This window comes from Pimephales promelas, chromosome 11 (genome assembly GCF_988280905.1).
Source record: "Pimephales promelas chromosome 11, fPimPro1.hap1.1, whole genome shotgun sequence".
In the NCBI taxonomy this organism is placed as follows: Eukaryota; Metazoa; Chordata; class Actinopteri; order Cypriniformes; family Leuciscidae; genus Pimephales; species Pimephales promelas.
Window position 1 is genome coordinate 37,139,704 of NC_142779.1, and position 21,625 is coordinate 37,161,328.

The following is a 21,625-nucleotide window of genomic DNA, read 5'->3' on the forward strand; positions in this document are numbered from 1 at the left end:
CTGTTAAATAAGATATCTCGCTAGGCATTGAACTTTGAGCTTTATAATTTTACAGGTATAATTTATGCTCTAACAGCAACATTACACACTAACTAAAGTTTGTAAAATGGAATCGTGAAGAACGGGACCTTTAAGGGTTTTCTGTTAGAGCGTGTCGTGTTAGCGGCCGCTAATAACTAATGATCTTTGGGACGGAAATGAATCAATCAAAACTAACTTCATCTGAACAATAACTTTATTCTGGAGCTGCTGTGAAGCCAAAACAATCGGTTACTTTAATTTTCTATTATCACTGTAAAGCTGCTTGAAAACAATTTATATTGTTAAAAGTGCTACATAAATGAAGCTGACTCGACTTGACTGAAAGCGCCTCAGAGACCCCGTTCGAGTCCCAGTTGACACACGTGATCTCGGACAGATGCTCATGCTTATTCTGGTCTGTTTTCTCAGTGAGCGAGAGGCCCTGAGCTCAGATCAGTTTGAACCACACACACACACACACACGCACACACACACGCACAAGGGTTACCCAAACACACACACTCATGTCATTCAGACCTTCAGCTGCAGATGTTTCCAGAGGAATCAGTGATGTTCGACTCCTGTGTCTTTCATGAACAGCATGAAGGTGCAGATGATGACAGAATTTGAACTCTCCCCTTTTGACAATATATTACTTTTAATATATTACTGATCACTTTGACTTTTATTTTGAACAGCTGTTTCGTGATGGACTTTACCACATAATGAGGCCTTTAACAACCATCATAACCCAGACATTTGTCTCTTATATGCCTGAAGGAAAGGGACACAGTCCCTTTCGACTTAATGCTCAAACATTTGCTGGAGAAAACATTTCAAGCAGTTGATTAGGCTACATTACGCAGGTATTTGCTTAATTCTATGAACTGCTTGTAATAAATTCTCCAGTGGATGTTTGAGAGGGATTGTGTGTCTCTGCTCTTATGGCTATGAGACGATATGTGTGTGTTTTTTTGAGTGACAGGAACAGCAGTGCTCAGAATCTGCTATATCTGATGCAGAGCAGATGTTGACAGGGATTCTCTCTATAGTGGAATATAAAAGAGTATACACTGCTCAAGATCAATCCAACATTCACAGAACACACTGTACATTTACTATTGGCTACATATGGATGTCATGGCATGTGCACACATTTGAAACATGATCTGTGAGATATAGCCTACATATAGTACACATGGGATATACTTACATTTATATATAGCACTGTTTACTCGGCACAACATACTAACTACACCAACTGCATATAGATAACTTTACAGCATTTATTTCTATCTTATTATTTATCCGAAAACAAATAATACAATACCACAAATAAAGAATAATTTAAGTGCTGATTTTAGGCAAATGCTTGAGAGAGTAATTCATTTTAGTTCGTGTGTTTATTGGTGTAACCCTGACCGAAAGCACAAAGAGAGAGAGAGAGAGAGAGAGAGAGAGAGAGTGTGAGGAAAAGTAGGCGGGGCTTAGCGCACTTCTGCTTCTCGATTGGTCATTGGTTACATCACTCAACCATGGTGTTAAGTGATTGGACACACGATTCCAGTCGGTGGTATCAATAATATTCCGCTTAGTCACTTTCGAGGAGTCTGTGAAGTTTGAGCAGTGTCGAGCCTCGGCGTCTTTCCTCCTAAATAAAAGAGAGTTTGCGTTTCTTCTGCGGGTTACTGTCCCCCTTCACCTCCAGCCCAACACAATCGTATACCAAGCAAGCACAGCTTCCAAATGGAAGAAGCAGACAAAGTTTCATCATCCAGTGCACCTGACGAGGCTCCGCACGATATTGCGATCATGAATGAAGCCGGTCAGACACGCGACGCGGAGGAGGAGAGGACGGAGGAAACTAGTTCTCCACAAACAACTGAGGTAACTGCTTCACAAACAACTGAGGTAACTAGTTCTCCACAAACAACCGAGTCTCCACAAACAACTGAGGTAACTAGTTCTCCACAAACAACTGAGGTAACTAACGTTAGTGCTTCACAAGCAACTGAGGTAACTAGTTCTTCACAAACAACTGAGGCAACTAACGTTAGTGCTTCACAAACAACTGAGGTAACTAACGTTAGTGCTTCACAAACAACTGAGGTAACTAGTTCTCCACAAATTAATGAAGAAACGAATTCTCCACAGCCAGCAGAAGTGATCGTTACGCCAGAGATGGCGGAGGAAAGCGTTACTCCTGAAACGTTAAGTGAAGTTCCAGTGAAGCAGACGAGCACAGAGGCAGAAGTAACGTCTACTTCACAGACATATCCAGCGATCTCTGAAGCTGCCGTTACTCCTGAGACAGCGGAGGCAAGCGTTACTCCACATGTAACTGAAGCCGTTACTAACGCGGAGGAAAGCGTTACTTCGCCTGTAACTGAAGCCGTTACTAACGCGGAGGAAATAGTTACTCCATTTGTAACCGAAATAACATCAGAAGTAACATCATCTCAGCAGACAGTGATGGAAGAGGAGCGCGTGACTCCGGTGAAGTCTGCGGAAAGTCCCGCACCGGAGATCAGCAGCTCGTGTTCGGCTCACACACACTCTCTCTCATCCGACGCCCGTGAGGAGGAGAAGGAGAAACACCCGCACACTCTTCACCCATCATCATCATCATCCAGTGAGTATAACATTAATTTCAGCGGTATTTGTGTTGATATCGATGGGGGTGGCGGGGATTTCTGAATTTGAATTTATCGTCGGAATATTAAAGCGATCAGATACAGTGAGGCTGAAGCGAGTGAGCAGATATTCGGCATGATGTTGTGAAATGCTGCAGTGTTGCAGTGATATTTGTTTCCTGCTGAGGAAATGTGGAATGATGATGATGATGATGATGATGATGATGATGAGGCATTATGTGTGAGCTGTGGTCGATGCGGCCCACCCGCTTCATGAACAAAGACACGCTGTGCGCCTGATGCTTTAAGGGGATGTATGATGTAAGCCTCTAATATAGATGATATTTGTGATTTTATACATGTGTGTGTGTGTTGTTTATGATGTTTATTTTTGTATTAATGTATAAACGTGTGTTTGTATACAGTATATAACCAGAGTAGCCTACTGCACATTTTTTTATGTCTACCTCATCAGTCACACCCAATTCAGCTCTTGCAGTCTGAGATGAGGAAGATGCAGTCTGTGATAGTGTTTTAGATGAGGAAGATGTCCTAAATGTGCTGTTGTGGGATACTTCAGGAAAGGTTTAGGAAGCACTGAGTTAGACAATGCATTAAAGCAACACTATGTAGTTTTTCAACCCTCATAATATGTCAAAACTCCTTGTGATGGGATGCAACTTACACTAGTTTGAATGACGTCTGTCATAGGCTGACGGGGTCTGTAACTTCGGGGTTCGGGTAGTGACCCAAGCTGCTTCATGTCTGTGGGCATTACGTTGCCTAGACTCCTTTATTAATGGAGTATATAAACAGACGTTTCAATATATTGATTTTAAATGCATTTTCTAAGAATGTATATTTCAAGTTTTTACTACAAATGGCAAAATTAATCCAGTCAATTTGTTGATGAAACCATTGATTAAAATGAAGATACAATTTAGAAAAAAGGAAATTCACTTAAAACGTAATAAGTCAGAATTATATCTGACCCATTCCAAATGTTTTGCGATATGGTGACTCAAGCACTGATGGACTGCTCCTTGATCCATCACTGCTTGAGCCACCATATATCGGAAAACAAAACATTTTTTAAGTGAATTTCGTTTGGTATAAATTGTATCTTCATTTTAATCAATGTTTTCATCAAAAAATTGACTGGTTTAATAAATAAGAAGCAAATATTGTAGACAATATGATCATGATATGGAGGCGCGGGCATGTGAACTGGAGCACATCCTGTCAATGATCTAGCACCCCCTCCGCACCTGTGTTAAAAATGATCTGGCGACGCCCCTGAGCGATGGTGAATTCACTTGGGGCAAGTGTACTATTCACCAACTCCATCTTCTAAAATAGAGTAAACATTAAAGTTACTTACTCAATGTGTATCTGATGAATAAAACGTGTCGAATTATAATGGAAAGGATTATTATTACCTCTTCCATAGACATCATCATTGTATATTTTACCAAATCTAACGTTAAATGTATTGGGGTTTTTTTGTGCCTAGGTGCATAGGCATCGTCGATTTCGCTGGGGACAGTGGGTACGCGCCCCACCGGATTTCGTCATTAGTCATTTTGTACCCAAAACTTTTGGAAACATTGAGGCACGGATGTACCTAATACAAATAAAACATCTGCAGTTAACTAGCAGAGCATTAATTTAGTTCGCTCTTAAATACACAGCACGTTTGAGCTTCAGTGAGAACCAATGAGCTTCATTCTCGCAGCACGTTTGAGCTTCGGTGATAGGTTTGTTCTCACGCATCAAACAGGTTCGGTTGAGCTTCTGTTTACGTTCGCTGATCAGTCATTATATTGTGGATAAAAGCCTAAATTCAATCTGTTCATCATATAAAGGGATTGTCTTTTTTTAGGAAATTTGGATTAAACCGCTCAATTCATACAAATTCGTTTTACAATCTCTTTATGATTTTTTAGTTGCATAGCTGTCAATTTCATAAAAGATTTTTAGTTTTGTTCGTAAGATGAATGATGAATGAACTACATGAGAGTGCATAAATGACAGAATTTTTTATTGTGGGGTGAATTATCCCTTTAAACTTTTTGGTTTCATCACAGAATTTTAATTTCGGTGCATCACTTGTTCATATTGAATGCATTTTGTTCTGCAAAGGAAGCTGGAGTCATTGACTCGGCTACAGCGGATCTCGGACCTGGTTTAGGCAAACTCTCCCTGCTTTACCCATGGTGTTTGAGTCTGAAGCGTGTATCGAGATTGCTTGTGTGATGATCGTCTGTTCTGTCATCTCTCAGTGTGTGTTATTTAGGACAGCAATTAGTCTAAATAAAGACTGAGACATCTTCATGCTCATTTCCATTCGGAGTGGAACAATGTTAAGTGAGTGTTGAGTGATGCTGTGCTCCTGTTAAATCTTATCTGATCCAGAGCTAAGAGAGCTATGGAAACCAATAACATCTCAGTATTACGGTTTTACTAAGAAGCGCAGTTACTATTAATCTCATGGAAATGCACAGTGAGTTTGAGTATGCAGATGTGAATTTAGTTAAATGAGCGACAGTATTCACGATCTGCGAGTAAACACTCTCGCTGTGCTGTCTAAAGCTGGTGAACGGCCCAGACGAGCATTTCGTTTGATGCCTCTCATACGCAAGCGGAACAGCAGTGCAATAATCACAGATAGTCAAACTTGATTCCACGCTTGAAGATAAGACTTTCAGTGTAATTGTTCAGGTGTGGTTGAACAACCTTTGGATTGTGTGCCTCTTACAGCAACTTCTGCTCATTATTTAACGCCGCATAGAAAGCTGCTGCTTGTTTTGTTTATATATATTTACAAACTGCAGAATAACCGATGCTGCCTCTGGAGAAAATGCCATTGTATTCATACATTTTTTAACATAATGATTAGTTTTTAATATCTACCACAAAAGTGGCTCCTGATTACCACTTACTCTGGTGTTTTTCACATGGGATTCTTAGCCTGGGATTTTTTTTTTTTTTTTGAGAAATCGCTGATGTTTTGTGATCCTACACATAGCTGAATGCATAATGATCTCGTCTAGAGGTCGACCGATTAAACCCACACCGATAGTTTTTCCGTGTTGCTGGAGCGGCTGAGAAGTGCGCGCGTTCATTGGCATCATACAGAGCGAGAGCGCCCTCTAGAGGACAGATAACACACAATCACTGGATGAGGTGTTTAAAGTCCCTGTAAAGTCAAAATTAAGTATGTGTTCTGAGTTTGTCACACCACAGGAAAATGTGATATTAGCCACCCAGCCAAATTTGAATGATAAAAAAGCCGGCAAGTACATAAAATAAGCTATCAAAATCATGAAAAAATCAGCAGTTATCTCTGTTCTTAAACGCTGGGGGCGTGTCCGCTGGCTGTGCTGAAACCACGCCCACTCGCGGGAAAGCTGTCGACGGTGATATTAGCTGATACTGCTCTTGAAACGGGAGGATGAACGCTGAGGCGGGAGATAGTCGTTTCGGCCCCGTTCACCAGTAACAGCGGATTATCAGTGAATCCCAGTTGTCTCTGAGGAAAGTTTATAAAATGATCCTGTGTAAAATGATCACTACAGTGATCACTACATGATCACTCACTCTTCATCAAGGTTGGCTCTACACAAAATTAATCCACCTCTTCTTGATGTGATCGCCTTTTAGGAAATTTAAATAAAGACACCAATCTGTTTTGTACATGATCGCATCCATGTAGTATTTCCTTGTCAAAGACATAGCAAGCTAGCAAACTGTAGACTGTATTAACTAACAGTACTGACAGAAACTCGTGTCCAAGAGCTCTTGGGCTCCAGAGCGTCATCGAGCCCTGTTTTAGCCCCGCCCAAAAAATCCGTAAAATTGCAAGGGTGAAAAACTGTTTAACGGTCGAACTCTGTATTTCAGAACTTCACAGTCTTTGTGATATGCTTTAGCAATACATGTAACATTTATAATGTGTTTAAATCTTTTTTGTTGAATTACCTTTACAGGGACTTTAAGTTAGCTGAGAGCAGCAGCACAGAGAGCGCTGACACTTCAGATGCGCGTTTAATACACGGACAGCGAAACTGTATAATAATAATAATAAACTTTATTACAGACTCACCGGTCCAGATAAAAAAAATAAAAAAAAAAGACAGACAGATAAGACAATACACACAATAAAATACATACTTCAAAGGAGACAACTATACCAATGCTTCCATAACTTAGACACATACCGTGTAGTGCTAAATTTGATATTGGTCAAAGCCACAATTATATAATTCTCTGAGTTATTCAACCGACATATAAATTTGTACATGAAATTTCTCAATGTGGCTTGCAGGGTATTAACACCTGCCGCCACAAACATCTCACTGGCGCTACACCAGCGTGGTCTTCTCAGCAGAATTCTCAAAGCATCATTGTAAGCTACCTGAATTTTATGCAAGCTGGCTTTGCTGAAACTAGACCAAACTAGAAACTAGACCTGTATGAATACAGAACACTAAATATTGCCGTATCATTATAAAGTAATTAATTTATTGACTAGATGCTTCATTAGAAGAGAAATAACAGCAGTGTGTTTGCTGTCGAGTCTGAGAGGAGATGGTAACGATTACCTCAAGCGATTTAAAGCAATGTGACAAACACACGCAGACAGACATGACCCAAATGTTTTATGTCGCAATTGTAACCATCTATTTCCATTAGTTTATATCCGGCTGGTCACTTTTATGCATTCATTAGCATTATGCATATTTAAAGCTAGTGACGTGATTGCTCTCATTGATATGTTCATCCAGCTGTTATTTTTTTATCACTTCAATATTGTTATTTTGTTTAGATGATCCTCAAGTGTTCTAACAGTGTTCTATGACCTTTGCAGTTATTAAAATATGGCCATCTTTAAGCATGACTCTTTGGATTTTTATGAAATAGTAACACTTTACAATAAGATTACTTTTTTAGGATTAACTAAGAGTGTTGTAGAAGTATTATTCACTGTTTGTTAATTTCAACATTTAGTAATACATTTTAAATTGAGTTTTTAATTTGATCTGTTATTACCTTAGTTAATGTACTATAAACTAACATGAACGATCAAGGTACAATTGTTTTGCTCAAATTATAATCCATGCAGTAAAACTTTAGGCCTATATTGTATATTGCATAATGCATAGTTCATGAAAGCTATTTTATATCCTTGTTAACAAATGGGACTTGCAAAGTGTTACCTATGAAATTTACAATTGTTATAGCTAAAAAAACACATATTTGACCCGTAATATTTTAATGTTTAAATTATTTTCTGTTGAAGTTCTTATTGTAATATATTTATTTAATTTAGCACATTTCAGTTCAGCACTGTTTCACTCGGTTATGTTATGTTTGTTTTTAATCCAGTATCCATGTAAAAAAATATCGGTTCAATAATCGGTGCATGGTCAAACTTAAATATCGGTATCGGTAAAACCCACTATCGCTCGACCTCCAATCTCGTCCCCTTCTGTAAATCACTCGCTCCCTGACTCGGGCTTTGTGTGGTTGTTTTTCAGATGATCCCGAACCTCCTTCTGCTCCTGGTGTCGCTCCTGCGCTCTCTCAGCCTCAGTTTCCATCAGGTACGTTTCTTTGCTAGAATGCTGATGTTGTTTTCATCTTTGTGGTGCCATTTGTTTAGTGCCTGCATTTAGGGTAATGTTTGACCTGGTATAAATTTAACATCATGGAGGAATGATTTTCACTGATCTGGACTAGGCTTGTCATGTGCCAGTAATCTGCACCCATACCAGAGAAGTTTTTGATTTTCAGTCCTTTAAATACCACCACATAAACTTCAAGTCCGCTAAACATATTTCATCATTTAAAACTCCACTTATTTAAAATGCTTGGATAAATATTGAACAATTAATTTAAATTGAGTTTTCCGTTGAGCCCATGAGCGTTTCCTGGTTTGGTCAGATCTCATCCGTTGGCAAATTATGAAATTTCTATGTGTACGTTAGCAGCTCATGAATATTAAATAGGTTATGTGACTGCACATATCCGTATGGAGGAACTGACATTCATGAGCCAAGCCTTCTCTATATACCAATAGTAACTGCGGCACACATGTACCAAATTAAGGCTGTACTGCTGATATTATTAAGATCATGTTTTTAATTGATTGGTATGCAAACACTGGCACTATTGATAGCCCTAATGCAGCCTCAGTCTTTGCAGAATGTGTCCTGGAACGGATGAAATGATTGACGTTAATCTTGATTTGTGGCATTTTGCTCTGGTTGATTGTTCTGCCTCTCTTCTGACTTTCACGAGTCTCTGAGTAACGAGAGAAGCTTGGTCTCCTACAAGTCTGCAATGCTTTGCATCAGTTAATCTTTACAGGAAAACCGTTAACATCATATATTGCATTCTTTCAGAGGAGTTATTAATTGCATGACCACCTGATATTAGATTTCATTGAAGGACATATTCTTGGAATTCAAAGTCTGAAAGGTGAAGTGTTGTATCTTCAGTAGCCATTTAGCTTGAAGATTGTGAACGCTGACAGGATCGTCCACAGAGCCAGACTCCAGCTAACCGCAGTTCGTGTCTCGTTCTGATCCCCCAGACTGCTGGGATTCTCCATCCGTAGCTTCACAGGCCTCAGAGCAAACTATGGATTCATTGGGACACAAGGACTCGACGGGATTCGACCCGGATGTGCTAAGCCAGTCAGATGACGACTTCATGTTTGAAACGAAGAAGAGTCCCTTTCAGGCGTTTTCCCCTCTAAACGACGGTCTCGGGGAAACGCCGGCCGACAGTCCGTCTCCAGACCTGGTCCAAGATGCGTATGATGGAGAAGAAGCTCATGCGCAGTCAGAGTCAAGACAAGCCAAACAAGAGCTTTCCCTTTCGTATGCTTCCGATGTCAACACGGCGTCCGATGACCGGCCGATGTCTCTCCCAGATATTTTGAAATCTTCTCCCATGAACCCTGAAAAAGTGGACTCTGGCTCATCAGAAGGAAGCCCTGAGTTCAGCCCGGCTCATAGAAGAGGGAACGATCCACCCAAATCCCCATTCTCGGCGTCTGCTAACATTCTGGACTCCAAGATCTTGCTTCTGAAGGAGATGGCCGAGGTCACGGAGGCGAGAGCGGCCGCAGAGAAGGCCAAGCTGGCAGAACACAACAACTCAGAGCAGAGTTTTGTAGCTTTCGATCTCGTGAAAGAGACGGACGTGCCTCAAAAAACGGACAGTCTTTTGAAGGACAAGGTTGAGGTGTTAAGCCAGACTTCTGTTCAAACGGCGCCCAAATTTGATTGTCTGAACTTCCCGTTGGGAAAGGCTCAGGAACAGTGGGATTCTGAGAGCCCTTCTGCGGACTCCTTCTCCCCGGTGTTGGACGCGGTGCCCCCGAAACCCTCGAGCTTCTCCGCGGAGCAGGAGCGCCGAGACGAGGCATCCGAGCCGTCCTCTGAAGAGTTCGAGTTTATCGAGAGGCCGACACGAGGAGCTGCCGAGGACTTTCTGGAGATGCAGGATAGCCTGACGTTCATGAAACCGGCATCAGAAGTGTTGCTGGATGAAGACCGATCTCCTGAACTGGAATCTGTAGCCGAAGAGGAAGATCAGATCTCCTACCATCTTCCCACCCCGGCGTCAGACAAATCCTCTGCTGGGAGAGGAAAGGCAGGCCTGGAATCTGATCTACAAGAACTTTCCCCAACTCCAGTGACCCGTCCTCCAGGGGATCAAGCTGGATCCGGGAAGAGGACACCTGAAGCTGAAGGGATCCCGATGCCAGATCTGAGCGCGGCGGCAGGTAAATCCATCACGGACCGTCATCAGGTCATTACAGCCCGCTCCCTTCACTGGACCTTTCATTTACCCATCGTGTTCTGTCTGTGTACGGTCATTATTTGTGTTTTGTCCTCTTCCCCATATCTCTCATGCATCTCACCTTCGGCACGGCATGATGTTGCATTATCCGTTTGCATGATCACCTTTCTGTTTGATTCGCTCACTGTGTTATTCTGTATTGCACATTTTTAAAGGCTTGTACCCTGGAACCTATTTCCCAGTTTGCGTTCGCGAGACACCAAGCACTGTTGTTGAGCGAGTGAGCGGCCGGAGCGCGTTGAGTGTTTTCTGTTAGAACGGTGTCGTGTTAGCGGCCCTAAGTTAATAACTAATGATCTTTATGACGGAAGTGAATCAATCAAAACTAACTTTAGCTGGACAATAACTGATAACCAAAACAATCTCTGTTACTTTAATCTCCTATTATCACTTTGAGAAACCTCTATATTGTTAACAGCGCTGTATAAATGAAGGTGACTGACTGTGGAACAACTTGCTTTGATCTCTATTCTGAATAATATATTTTCAGCACGGAAGATGGTAATGTGCTGAAACGTTTTCTCCTGTCCAATTGTTTTTAATTCACTTTCAACATGACATCATGACTTTTGCGTATACATACACGGCACTTTCGAGTCAAGTGGTATGTTATCTCATTTTGAGCTATCCGCGTGTATCCACGTGTATGTCTATGCCATTAACGTCCGAGTGATTCCGCGTGTCTGTAGACGCCGTCAAATGTCCGCGCGAAACGAAGCAAAATGTAGATCTACATCTGGGGAGCGATCTTTTTTTTTCCTAGGATGGTGAGGGAACAGTCATAAATGCCATTAACCCCAGTGACGGTTAGGTTTAGGGACTGGGTTGGGGTAGGGCATATATTTATACAGTAGTAACATTAAGTCAACGGCGTTCATAAACACGCTGAAAAGCGATTATGCGTGTTGATAACACGCCAAAAATGGAAATACGAATTGGCGTGTCATACACACGCTACTTCATGAGATCAGTCTGTCACTTTGCACTTTTTGCACGATGCAATCCATAAAATAAAATTAAATGTTTTTATAGACTTCTGTAGTCTGGACAGAATCCAGTGTGTGTGTCCAGCCACCTTCTTGCACTTTGGCTCAGTCTACAAGTATGTGATTGCCTACTTGCTTGGGATCAGGATTGTTTTCTACGTAGAAGAATAATGTGTATTGCAGTGTTAGGCTCTTGATACTCAGCAGCGATGGAGCAATGCAGGTCACAGAGCGTCGGGGGGGCTGTGTTTGCACTGAAACCGCTCATCAGTCTATCTCAACTCAGACTGGACTTTATGCCTTGACTCAGTAAGTGAGAGACTCGGCTATTACGGTGAAGCAATTTCCCTTGTGGTAAATCTGAGTGGCTCCATTTATTTATTTATTTTATATAAATAAGTGTTACGCTGTGGTCAGCAGGGACGAAAAGAAGGACATTTAACCAATAAAACTGAAACTAAACAGAGAATGTCAAAATAAGGGTCCACATAACAGAAGCTGAGAATAAGCTCGTTTGGCTATTGTTATCAGTCACGCTAGTTCCGATCATTGAATCTGACTGGACGAGATATTTCACCATATCAGTATTGCTCATCTCCAGCAGTTACACTGTTACGCCACCAGGACGGATTTTGAGTTATTAAACCTTTCATTCAATGAAAAACACTGATTCAAAGATTGATGTAATGAAACAAGGTGTTAATTATTTTTTAATAATAATATTTATTATTATTATTGATAATTAAATGAAATAATTGTTATAAAACTGTGAGTTAACAAGGCTCAGCATGGCTAACGCTGAAGCTGATGCTTCACCTCAGAGGTTTGATTGCTGATTGATTCAATGCATTGACTAGCGCTGACGCCATTCATGGAAAATGCCCTTAAACGTTAAAGGGGTCATCTAAGGTTACATGCACTTTTACAAAACTTGATTGTATTGAAATGTGTTGGCAGTGCCTGTACAAAACCGTTATATAATGATAAAAATCCATCCAGTGGTTTTGTTTCAATCTCCTTATATGTCATTAAATCGGACGCCCCTCCCGCGAGTGTTGATTGACAGCAGCGTTTCAGCACATCCCCGCCCTGAGCGAGCTGACATCATAGTCCGCCATTGTTGATGCAGAGCAGAATGGGGTCTAAGCGATTGTGGTGTTCTTTTCTTGGGTGTAATAACGAACACAGTCATTCTGATGTTCCTAAATCCGAACCGCTGAGGACACAGTGGCTGAGTTTTGTTTTCGAAGAGAATATTCCCCACGATCAACGTCAATGCTTTCATGTTTGCGCGATTCGCAAATCAATTTTCATCAGACTGCTTTATAAACGAGGGTTGACATTAAGCTGGTTTTGCTAAGAAGCTGCTCCTGAAAAAAGAACCGCTACCAACTATTCATGTCCCTGCTGCACCTCCAGAAGAAGTGAGTGTGAAGATTTATTAACCTGAATATTATTCTTTGCAAATTGCAATAAAAAAGTTTTTCATGACCATTAATCTGTCAAAGAACTAACGTATCAGTAAACGCATAGCATTTGTATCTCACTACTCTACCCTGCCAGTAGACAAAGATAGATCAAAGTGACATTTTGTTAACCAACCAATCAGGAACGTCCTGTTCGATCCTTAATTGTCAAATTTCTTCGGGCCGCCATCTTGTTCCGGTGCGACTCCGGCTCAAACCAATACGGTTGCACAGATGTGTCCTCAGAGACTCCCGCTGCCGTTCTCTCTCCAAAATATACCCTCAACTGTTGTCAAGGCAACACTCCACGTGCGTCATCTAAACGCCCGCAGAACAGAGGGGCGGAGTCAGCGAAGCTCCTTTTCATTTAAAGGCATATGCACTGAAACGGCGTGCTGAAACAGCTGATTTTGACCAGGTAAAATGAGTGTTTTCTTACAGTACTATTAAGAATTTTTAATTAAAATATATTACAAACTTTTTATTTAGACCCTAAAGAATCATATTAACTTGTATATAAATGGCATTTTATAACCCCTTTAAAAGGATGATCGAACAAAGTTTCCGCTTTCCTTGGACATGGCAACCCTTTTACGAATACACGTCTAGTCCTCAAACATGGACGCAGGTTATCGCACGCGCTCAGTCCATCTTATTCTCCGTGTTTAAGCTTAAGTGCAAATCTATGGAGCCTCTGTACAAATCACAATGCTTAACATATTCTTATTAACATTTTTACAGCTCAAGTGCAGAAGGGCGTAGCCTTATGAGAAATAAAACATGCAAATATCGCGGTTGCTAGCATTCCTCTGCGGTTAGCATGTCAATATCGCAGCGCTACAATATTGCGGTTATCGCGGCTCATGAGAGGCGAGTGGCGAGCGTTCAGCACTGATGAATGTGAATCTCCGTTCATGCATGTATAGTGTTCAGGAGTGACACGTGTGTGTGTGTGTGTGTGTGTGTGTGGTGCTGGAGGGAGACCCTTTGAGGGTCTGCTGATGGTGTGTGTGTGTGTGTGTGTGTGTAGGAGATGGTTTTCCCCTCCTCCTCCTCTGAGCGCTGATATCACTGTCACACACACACTGTAGACATGGACCCGCCTCCATAACCTCACGCCTCCTCTGAGCGCTGATATCCCTCAGTCACACACACACACACACACACACTGCAGACATGGAGCCGGCGGACACACAGCCCTCCTCAGACTGGAAGCACGCGGGTACGACCCTTTCCTCTTCCTCTAACTCGTTGTGGACGGTAATGCTGATGTCGAGGGCGGTCCTGCGGGTGTGTGCCGGCGTGTGGAGCTCGACGGCGCTGATGGAGTTACTCGTGTGTTTAATGAGTCCAGATCCTTTAGCTGAAACGGGCTGTTGTCCCAGTGCAACCTTTGCTCACAGAGGATGAATCAGAGCTCATGCGGACAGTCTGGCCAAAGGTTCTGGGTGCGGTGGGGCAAAAGTAGTCGTTTAATGATTTGCTGCTGCATCTTGCAAAATTAGGTGGACTAGAACCAAATTTGCTCTGTCAATCTGCAAAATGAAGCGTCCCAGTGGTTCAGTAATGATATCAGACAGTTTAATTACTATATTCATACAGCGTGGTATGGTTGCTCTCATTATAGTGTCACGGCCAACTCGCTTAACTGTCTATAGTAGAGATTCGCGAGACTAGTCGATTAAAAGACAGTGCTACTGCTTGTCGACTTGGAAAATACTAGTGGCTAAAACGCTTTAATGTTTTCATTATATTTTTACAAAAGCTATGTTTAAACTACAGTCTTGTTAATGTTACATTGATATATATTATTTTGAAAAGTGTATATCTGCTGCAAATTAAAATCATCTAATTTGACCTCCTGTTTTGCGTTCGTGCTAACTCGCGGGCGGTTCAGGGAAGTGTCCAGACGATGAGCACGGAGGATTTCGAAAGTTTGCACAACTTTTCCGTTTTCTTCTGTCATGTCAAACTTCTATAACAATTAAGCTTGCTTTTAGGCTTCTTACACTAGCGGATATGAGGGACTGTACGGTATGAAATTTGATATCATATTAAATGAGAAACATGAATGAAACTTACTTGACATTTGAACAGTTGCTATATCAACATCCGCTGCTAACGATAAGACAATAGTTTAATAGTGTATAGTTGTCAGTACAGGTCAGATTAATCGATTAATTCAAACCTATTAACGAACAACTATACCTTAATCTGCTGACTCGTGCAGACTTTTGTTTTATTTGAGGAAATCCGTTTATAAAAGGCCTTTAGGTTTAATCGTATTGGTCCTGTCCTGCTTATTGATTCAGTTAATTTCAATAATCAATATTAGATAAGGGTTAGACTAGTCGGTTGCAAAATTCTCCTTTAAACGGTTGTTAGTGTTTGTGCACACCCCGAGTCTGTAGTGCTTTTCACTATATACATATGCTTTCACAGCAGCTTTATAGAAAGTCGTACTGTTTAGTCTTCGTGTTTTACCATAGAGAGTCCAGTGCTGGCGGTAATACACGTGGTCCTGTAAATGTACTGTATTTATAATGTTGATCAGGACAATTAATACGTTTAAATGTCGGTCGTTTTGTTCTGTTTAGAGATATAAATGTTGTTCTACGTGATTGTATGTCACTGGTGAAAGTCTGATGCTCAAGTAAACGCTGTGAGAAATTTAGTTTAGGGATTTAGATGATGGTCAGTTTTGTTCTAAGCGAGCGTAAACAATTCTCCAATCATTAACGAAGATACGATTGGAAACTAGCCGGTTGTCAGAGTCTGGTGTGAGCTTAACACGATGTAATCCGCAGTCATTTAACGACAGCGCTTGAAGCACAGTCCCTGAAGAGTGCAGAACACAAGGGGAGAGAGTGTGTCGTATCTGTGCGACGGCCGTTTCTTTCGACGGCTGTAAACGTCAGTTCCCATCAGTTCCCAGTGCTTCTCCAGTGTGATCGACACCGCGAGGAAGACTCACGATTTAGACAGAAATAAACTCCAGCCAGATAAAGTACTTTTATGAGAAAATATAGATCCTTTTCTACAAATAAAGTGTAATAACGGGAGCCTTGATGTTGGAGAGGGTTTCCTCGTGTGACTGTCGAATCCGAACGCGACGCTGATGAAAGACTGAGGAGAGTTTCCATTAACTTTAACAACTTGAATATTCATCTGAACCTCACGTTACGCTGTCCAACGGCTTCAGACGTCGTGGGATATAGTGCACGAAAACTTTATGGTGCTTTACAATATTTTTTAAATCTTTAGTGTGGTTAACAATAACAGAGAATAGCATGTACGCTAGCAGCCGTCACAGAGTATCTGCAGCCGCGGCGCAGAGGATTATGGGGGATGAGTCTCGCGAGCGCTGTCACTGCTGTACGCCGTCTTCTCCAACAAAACAAACACTGTTGCATGCTGGGAGTGTCAGACTGATGCTGCCTGGACAGGGTTTACTGCGAGTTTTTTAAAAGCGTGATTATCGAACACTGTTTTCGTGATAATTAAATTGTAAACGGTAATTCTAACTGTCAGGATGTTTTATCGTGGTTGATGGTGAAACTGGTAATTTTTCCATCCCTCGCGCTCGTTTCGGTGTTCGCTGAAGTCGTCAGTCAGTCGAGTGTAGCGGTAAACATCTGCAGAGGAACATGAGTTCAGAAACACTCTGATCATGAGCGTGGATTGGCGTCACGATTCCCGCAGATGAAGGAGACATGCTGGTTTATCCAGAGCTTGTGCATGTTGACCCTGAACACCTCATGAACCCCCTTCTTCATGCTGACCCTGCTGCTGTCCGAGACTGAGCTCGTGTGTGTGTGTGTGTTTCAGTGCTGCAGCTGCTGCGCTGGCGGGACGTGCGCTGGAGTGCGCTGGTCTTCGGCTCAAGCCTCTTCCTCCTCCTCTCCCTCACCTGCTTCAGCATCATCAGTATCCTCTCCTACTCCGCTCTCGCTCTGCTCTCGGCCAGCGTCTCCTTCAGGGTCTACAAGGGGGTCCTGCAGGCCATCCAGAAGTCTGATGACGGACACCCGTTCAGGTGAGCCACCGAGGGGTGTGTGTGTGTGTGTGTGTGTGTGAGAGAGAGAGAGGGAGAGGGACACCCGTTCAGGTGAGCCACCGAGGGGTGTGTGTGTGCGTGTGTGTGTGTGTGTGTGTGTGTGTGTGAGAGAGAGAGAGGGAGAGGGTAGAGGTCTTCACAGTGCACCCGAGACCCGTCGACCCGGGACCCGTACAGGTTCGGGTCTATATTTTAAATGTTCAGCCGGGTCGGGTCCGAATCTATTACTTCGGGTCCCGGGTCTGTTTAACATTGTGTGTAATACCCGTGCGATCGGAGTGCGGAGTGCTTCCGCCAAACCGCGCTTTACATTTTCTCCAATGTTTCTAAATATAAATGAACCGTCTTGTTTAATCTTAGAGTTTTGGTGGTCAGATTCAGACTCAATGAAGAGCAGAGAGCACAGATATGATCAAGCTGAACAAGCAATCGTTATTATAGTTCAAAAGGGCAAACAGTTAAAGTTATTATGCGAGTAACTCGAGTCAGAATGTGCATGTGCAAGGCTGCATTTGTCATCCATCACCGTGACATCAAGTGGACTTTTAAAGCTGGAATAATGAGTGGATTAAGCTTGGAATAACGAGAGAAATAACATGGATAGAACTTTCTTGTCGGTGGATTAATGCATCAGTCAGTCAGTAACGTACAAGGAAGTGAGACGACGGCTACTAAAATTAGGGAAGACAAAAAGTTTTATTTTTCACAACTCCTGTGAAATAATATGTGACGACAATCGGGTCCAGTCGGGTTTGTGTCTTCCTGCCGGGTTCGGTCCAGTTTTCAAATAATAGACGGGTCCAGGTCGGGTCCGGGCAGTACATTTATGACATTTCTCAGGTCTGCACGGGTCCGGGTCCAACTTTTGAAATGAACGACGGGTCCGGGTCGGTTCGGTGTAGCACATTGCGGGTCTCTTTTGGGTCGGGCATGAATTTTTTGGCCTGTGAAGACCTCTAGGAGAGGGACACCCGTTCAGGTGAGCCACCGAGGGGTGTGCGTGTGTGTGTGTGAGAGAGAGAGAGAGGGAGAGGGACACCCGTTCGGGTGAGCCACCGAGGGGTGTGTGTGTGTGTGTGTGTGTGTGTGTGTGTGTGTGTGTGTGTGTGTGACCCACTGGTCTTCCCTGATGTGTGCAGATGTGTGCTGGAGAAGGACTTGTCTGTGTCCAGTGAGGCGGTGCAGAGGCACAGTGATGTTGTTCTGGGTCGGGTCAACGGAGCGCTGAACGAGCTGCGCCGCCTGTTTCTGGTGGAGGACCTCATCGACTCTCTCAAGGTCAGAGTTTAAAATACCTTTTCTTCAAGACTTCTCTTCCTCACACTCTTCCTCTTATCCTCTTCCTCCAAAATATCCTCTTCCTCCTTCCTCTTACTCATACTCTTCCTCTTCTTACTCGTACTCAATACTGTGACTTTCTTCCCGAAAGAAATGTTCTGAGTGTCCGTTGATGTTCGTTGTGTTTCTCCTCCAGTTCGGCGGGCTGTTGTGGGTCTTCACGTATGTTGGTTCCTGGTTTAATGGACTCACGCTTCTCATTCTGGGTAAGACCGTTGTGTAAGTCTGTCGTTGTTCTTTACAGTTGCTGGTCAAGCGTAATGATGTTCACTCGTGTGTTTATCTCCTACACTGCAGCTCTGATTGGAGCTTTCAGCGGCCCGATAACCTACGAGAAGCATCAGGTAACAGTGTGTGTGTGTGTGTGTGTGTGTGTGTGAGAGAGAGTGTGTATGTGAGAGAGTGTGTATGTGAGTGTGTGTGTGGTGTTGTGAGAGTGTGTTGTTGTTTTGAGAGTGTGTGTGTGTGTATATGTGGCTGATGCTCTTTGTCTCCCGCAGGCTGAGATCGATCAGTTCATCTCTTCGGTCCGCAGTCAGATGAGGGGTGTGTTGGGGATGTGAGTAAAACTCTCGTGTCGAACGTTAGCCGCTAACTGACAGGACAGGAATACATCAGAAAGAAATGAGAATGGACTGACGCATTAAACAATACCAACAAATATGTGTGTTTGCGTGATACGGTGATTATTTTCACATGCATAAAGAGCAGGAGTGCCGTGATGTGCTGGAGAACACTGGCGGATAGAGCACACACACACACACACACTTCACTGAAACAATGACCAGATTAACACACACTCAATCCGTCAGTGGGAGAAGTGTCGTGTCACAGTTCAGGGGTCTCTAAACGATCCCCATAATTATAACAATATTTACAACACTTTCCAGAAGTGGCCCGTTAGTCGAACCTGGGCAAACTCGTGTTGTTACAAACAAGTTATTTTAAATGCCAAGACTATAAAAACATATTTAAAGCAAAACTGAAACTGCTCACGCACCTTTCAGTCGCCACGAGTCGCTGGGTAATATTATTATTTATTATGTGAAGAAGGCTTTGTACTCTCGAGTCCCAGTATCCACTTCATATCAGTGTGTCTGTGTTCCCTCAGGATCCAAGGGAAGGTTCCCGGAGCCAAGAAGAAGCCGGAGTGACACACACACACACACACACACACACACACACACCTCTGTCTGTCTGTCTGTCTTCACCTCTGTGTGTTCACTGTGATGTCATCGAGTGGCTCTGATGTGAATTAATGAAATCTCTTGTTGAATAATGAATCTGAGTAACGTGGAGCTCCTCCAGAAGCGAGTGTGTTTCTTTTAGACTGAGGGAAAGTTGAATTCTACCAATATTGGCTTTTTGTGTTGTTTTAGTTGATATGACTGTGATTTTACTGTAACAGTGTTGATTGGCTGGAGGGTTTCTGGGTAATCTGTGCTTGACGAGTAGAACTTCTCTAATGAACACGTTTACATGCAACTTCCCTGAAAAGAAGTTACTGTATTTAATCTATTTATCTGTGGACGACTCCTAAAGCTGCACTTGAGCATCCCTCGAGACCCGAGCGCTTGTTCTGCACGCGAGGAGCGAGTCTGATGTTAACGAGTACTAATAAAGCTTCTAACTGAACCCGTTTACTGCAGCGTGAAGTTATTTACCACGATCCTGTGAGGACTAGAAACACACATTATTACAGGTCTTCACACACTCTTCACGGCTCTGATGATCTGCTTTCCTCACTGTTATTATTTCAATAATGCACTTTTACATATTAGTCTCCATGTTTCCTCAGGTGCATCCCCAGATAGCAAACTGACATTGAATCAACGTGGAAATATGACATCGAAACAACGTTGATCTGACATTGTTTTGCTCATCGAATTAACGTGTCGTTGAACCAACGTCAGACGCGTCATTCTTTCAAAACTAACGGAAAATCAACTTGAAATCAACGCATTGTTTCAACGTTATGAAAGCAAACCAATTTTCGATTTTCATTTAGCTTTGAAGAATGCCGCATCTGACGTTGGTTCAGCGTTAATTCGATGAGCAAAATCAATGTTGTTTCAATGTCATGAGAGACGTCGTTTCCACGTTGATTCAATGTCAGTTTGCTGTCTGGGTCAGGACCATTAGACTGTTAAAGGACTGTACTATAATACATGTCCCATGTTGACATCATTCTGACAGAGTGACTTTAAAGCAAAGACCGTCAGAATTTACACTTGGAAAAGGAAACAAAGTGTGATGTCTTCACGGACAGATATAACCTCAGCATTTACTAGCATGACCTGTGATGAAACTATACAGTGCCGAAGTTACGACGTCACTCTGTAGGCCAAAACGGCAAATTTTTTAAAATCTTTATATAGGCTTCAAATTTTGGATTAACTTGTAAAGATTATGTTGATAGACAAAACGTGTAAGGGTCACAACTCTTTGTTAAACACAGATCTTATTTTTTGCGATATTCCAAAAGTCTATGGGGAAAATGCATTGCTTTTCGACCGACGGAACCCATGCGCCGCTAGCTTCCGAGTCGTCCTACAAAGTGACGTCATCACTTCGGCACTCATGTGCTGTAAATCTGTATTTCTCATATTTACCTTGATATATCTCCAATTTATTAACCTCTGCTGGGACCATTCTTTCATTCTGCCATGTGGGTTCCTCTGGAGTGTCAGCTAACATGGTTACTGAGTATACAAATCTAGAACACTGAGCCTGGGATTGCATTTAATGCAGAGGTGTGCAAATGACAGTGAACCCAAGGGACAAGTGTTCAACAAGTTTAAAATATGTCAAATTTAAAATAAATATATATAAAAATATTCGATTTGATTGAATTTGGTTATACTGCATACTTTCTGTTTGAATTTAAAATTATATCAGTAATAGATTTTAAGTGAGAGAAGGTTGAAAACCCAAAGTCTGGCCTAGGGACTGAGGCAAAATAGTAAAAAAAGGCATATAAAATGCCTCCTATTTTATATAGAACAACAGAATTGAACAATGTTTATATATATATATAACCTACACATGTAGTAAGTGTGAAAAAAAAGTGGAAATGTTTTTTAGTTTTTTTTAATATCTGTCAAGGACAGAAAAAGTACCATAGTTGGAGAATCACCCTTTTACGGTGTGTGTGCTTTTATTTTGAAAGGTCAGTCAGTGTGTCGTTTTGATGTTTTATGGTTTTATATTGTGTGTGCTTTTATTTTGAAAGGGTCAGTCAGTGTGTGC

At 42.2% G+C, this 21,625-nt stretch overlaps 1 protein-coding gene across 7 annotated transcripts; it reads left to right on the top strand.

The window, feature by feature from the left end:
* The first annotated feature begins 1,604 nt into the window (after positions 1-1,604).
* rtn4b (reticulon 4b) lies at positions 1,605-20,011 on the top strand. Of its 7 annotated transcripts, none has more exons than XM_039679299.2 (10): positions 1,605-1,908; positions 2,176-2,653; positions 8,195-8,260; positions 9,253-10,452; positions 16,810-17,017; positions 18,178-18,316; positions 18,513-18,582; positions 18,674-18,720; positions 18,877-18,935; positions 19,488-20,011. In XM_039679299.2, the coding sequence occupies exons 1-10, from the start codon at positions 1,768-1,770 to the stop codon at positions 19,528-19,530; spliced, it is 2,451 nt and encodes an 816-aa protein (XP_039535233.2). In that variant the 5' UTR covers positions 1,605-1,767; the 3' UTR covers positions 19,531-20,011. The 7 variants fall into 7 exon arrangements, with proteins under 7 accessions (XP_039535233.2, XP_088973512.1, XP_088973511.1 ...); XM_089117386.1 differs by having other exon boundaries at positions 1,607-2,097; XM_089117385.1 differs by having other exon boundaries at positions 1,607-2,064; positions 2,131-2,653.
* The last annotated feature ends 1,614 nt before the right edge of the window (positions 20,012-21,625 follow it).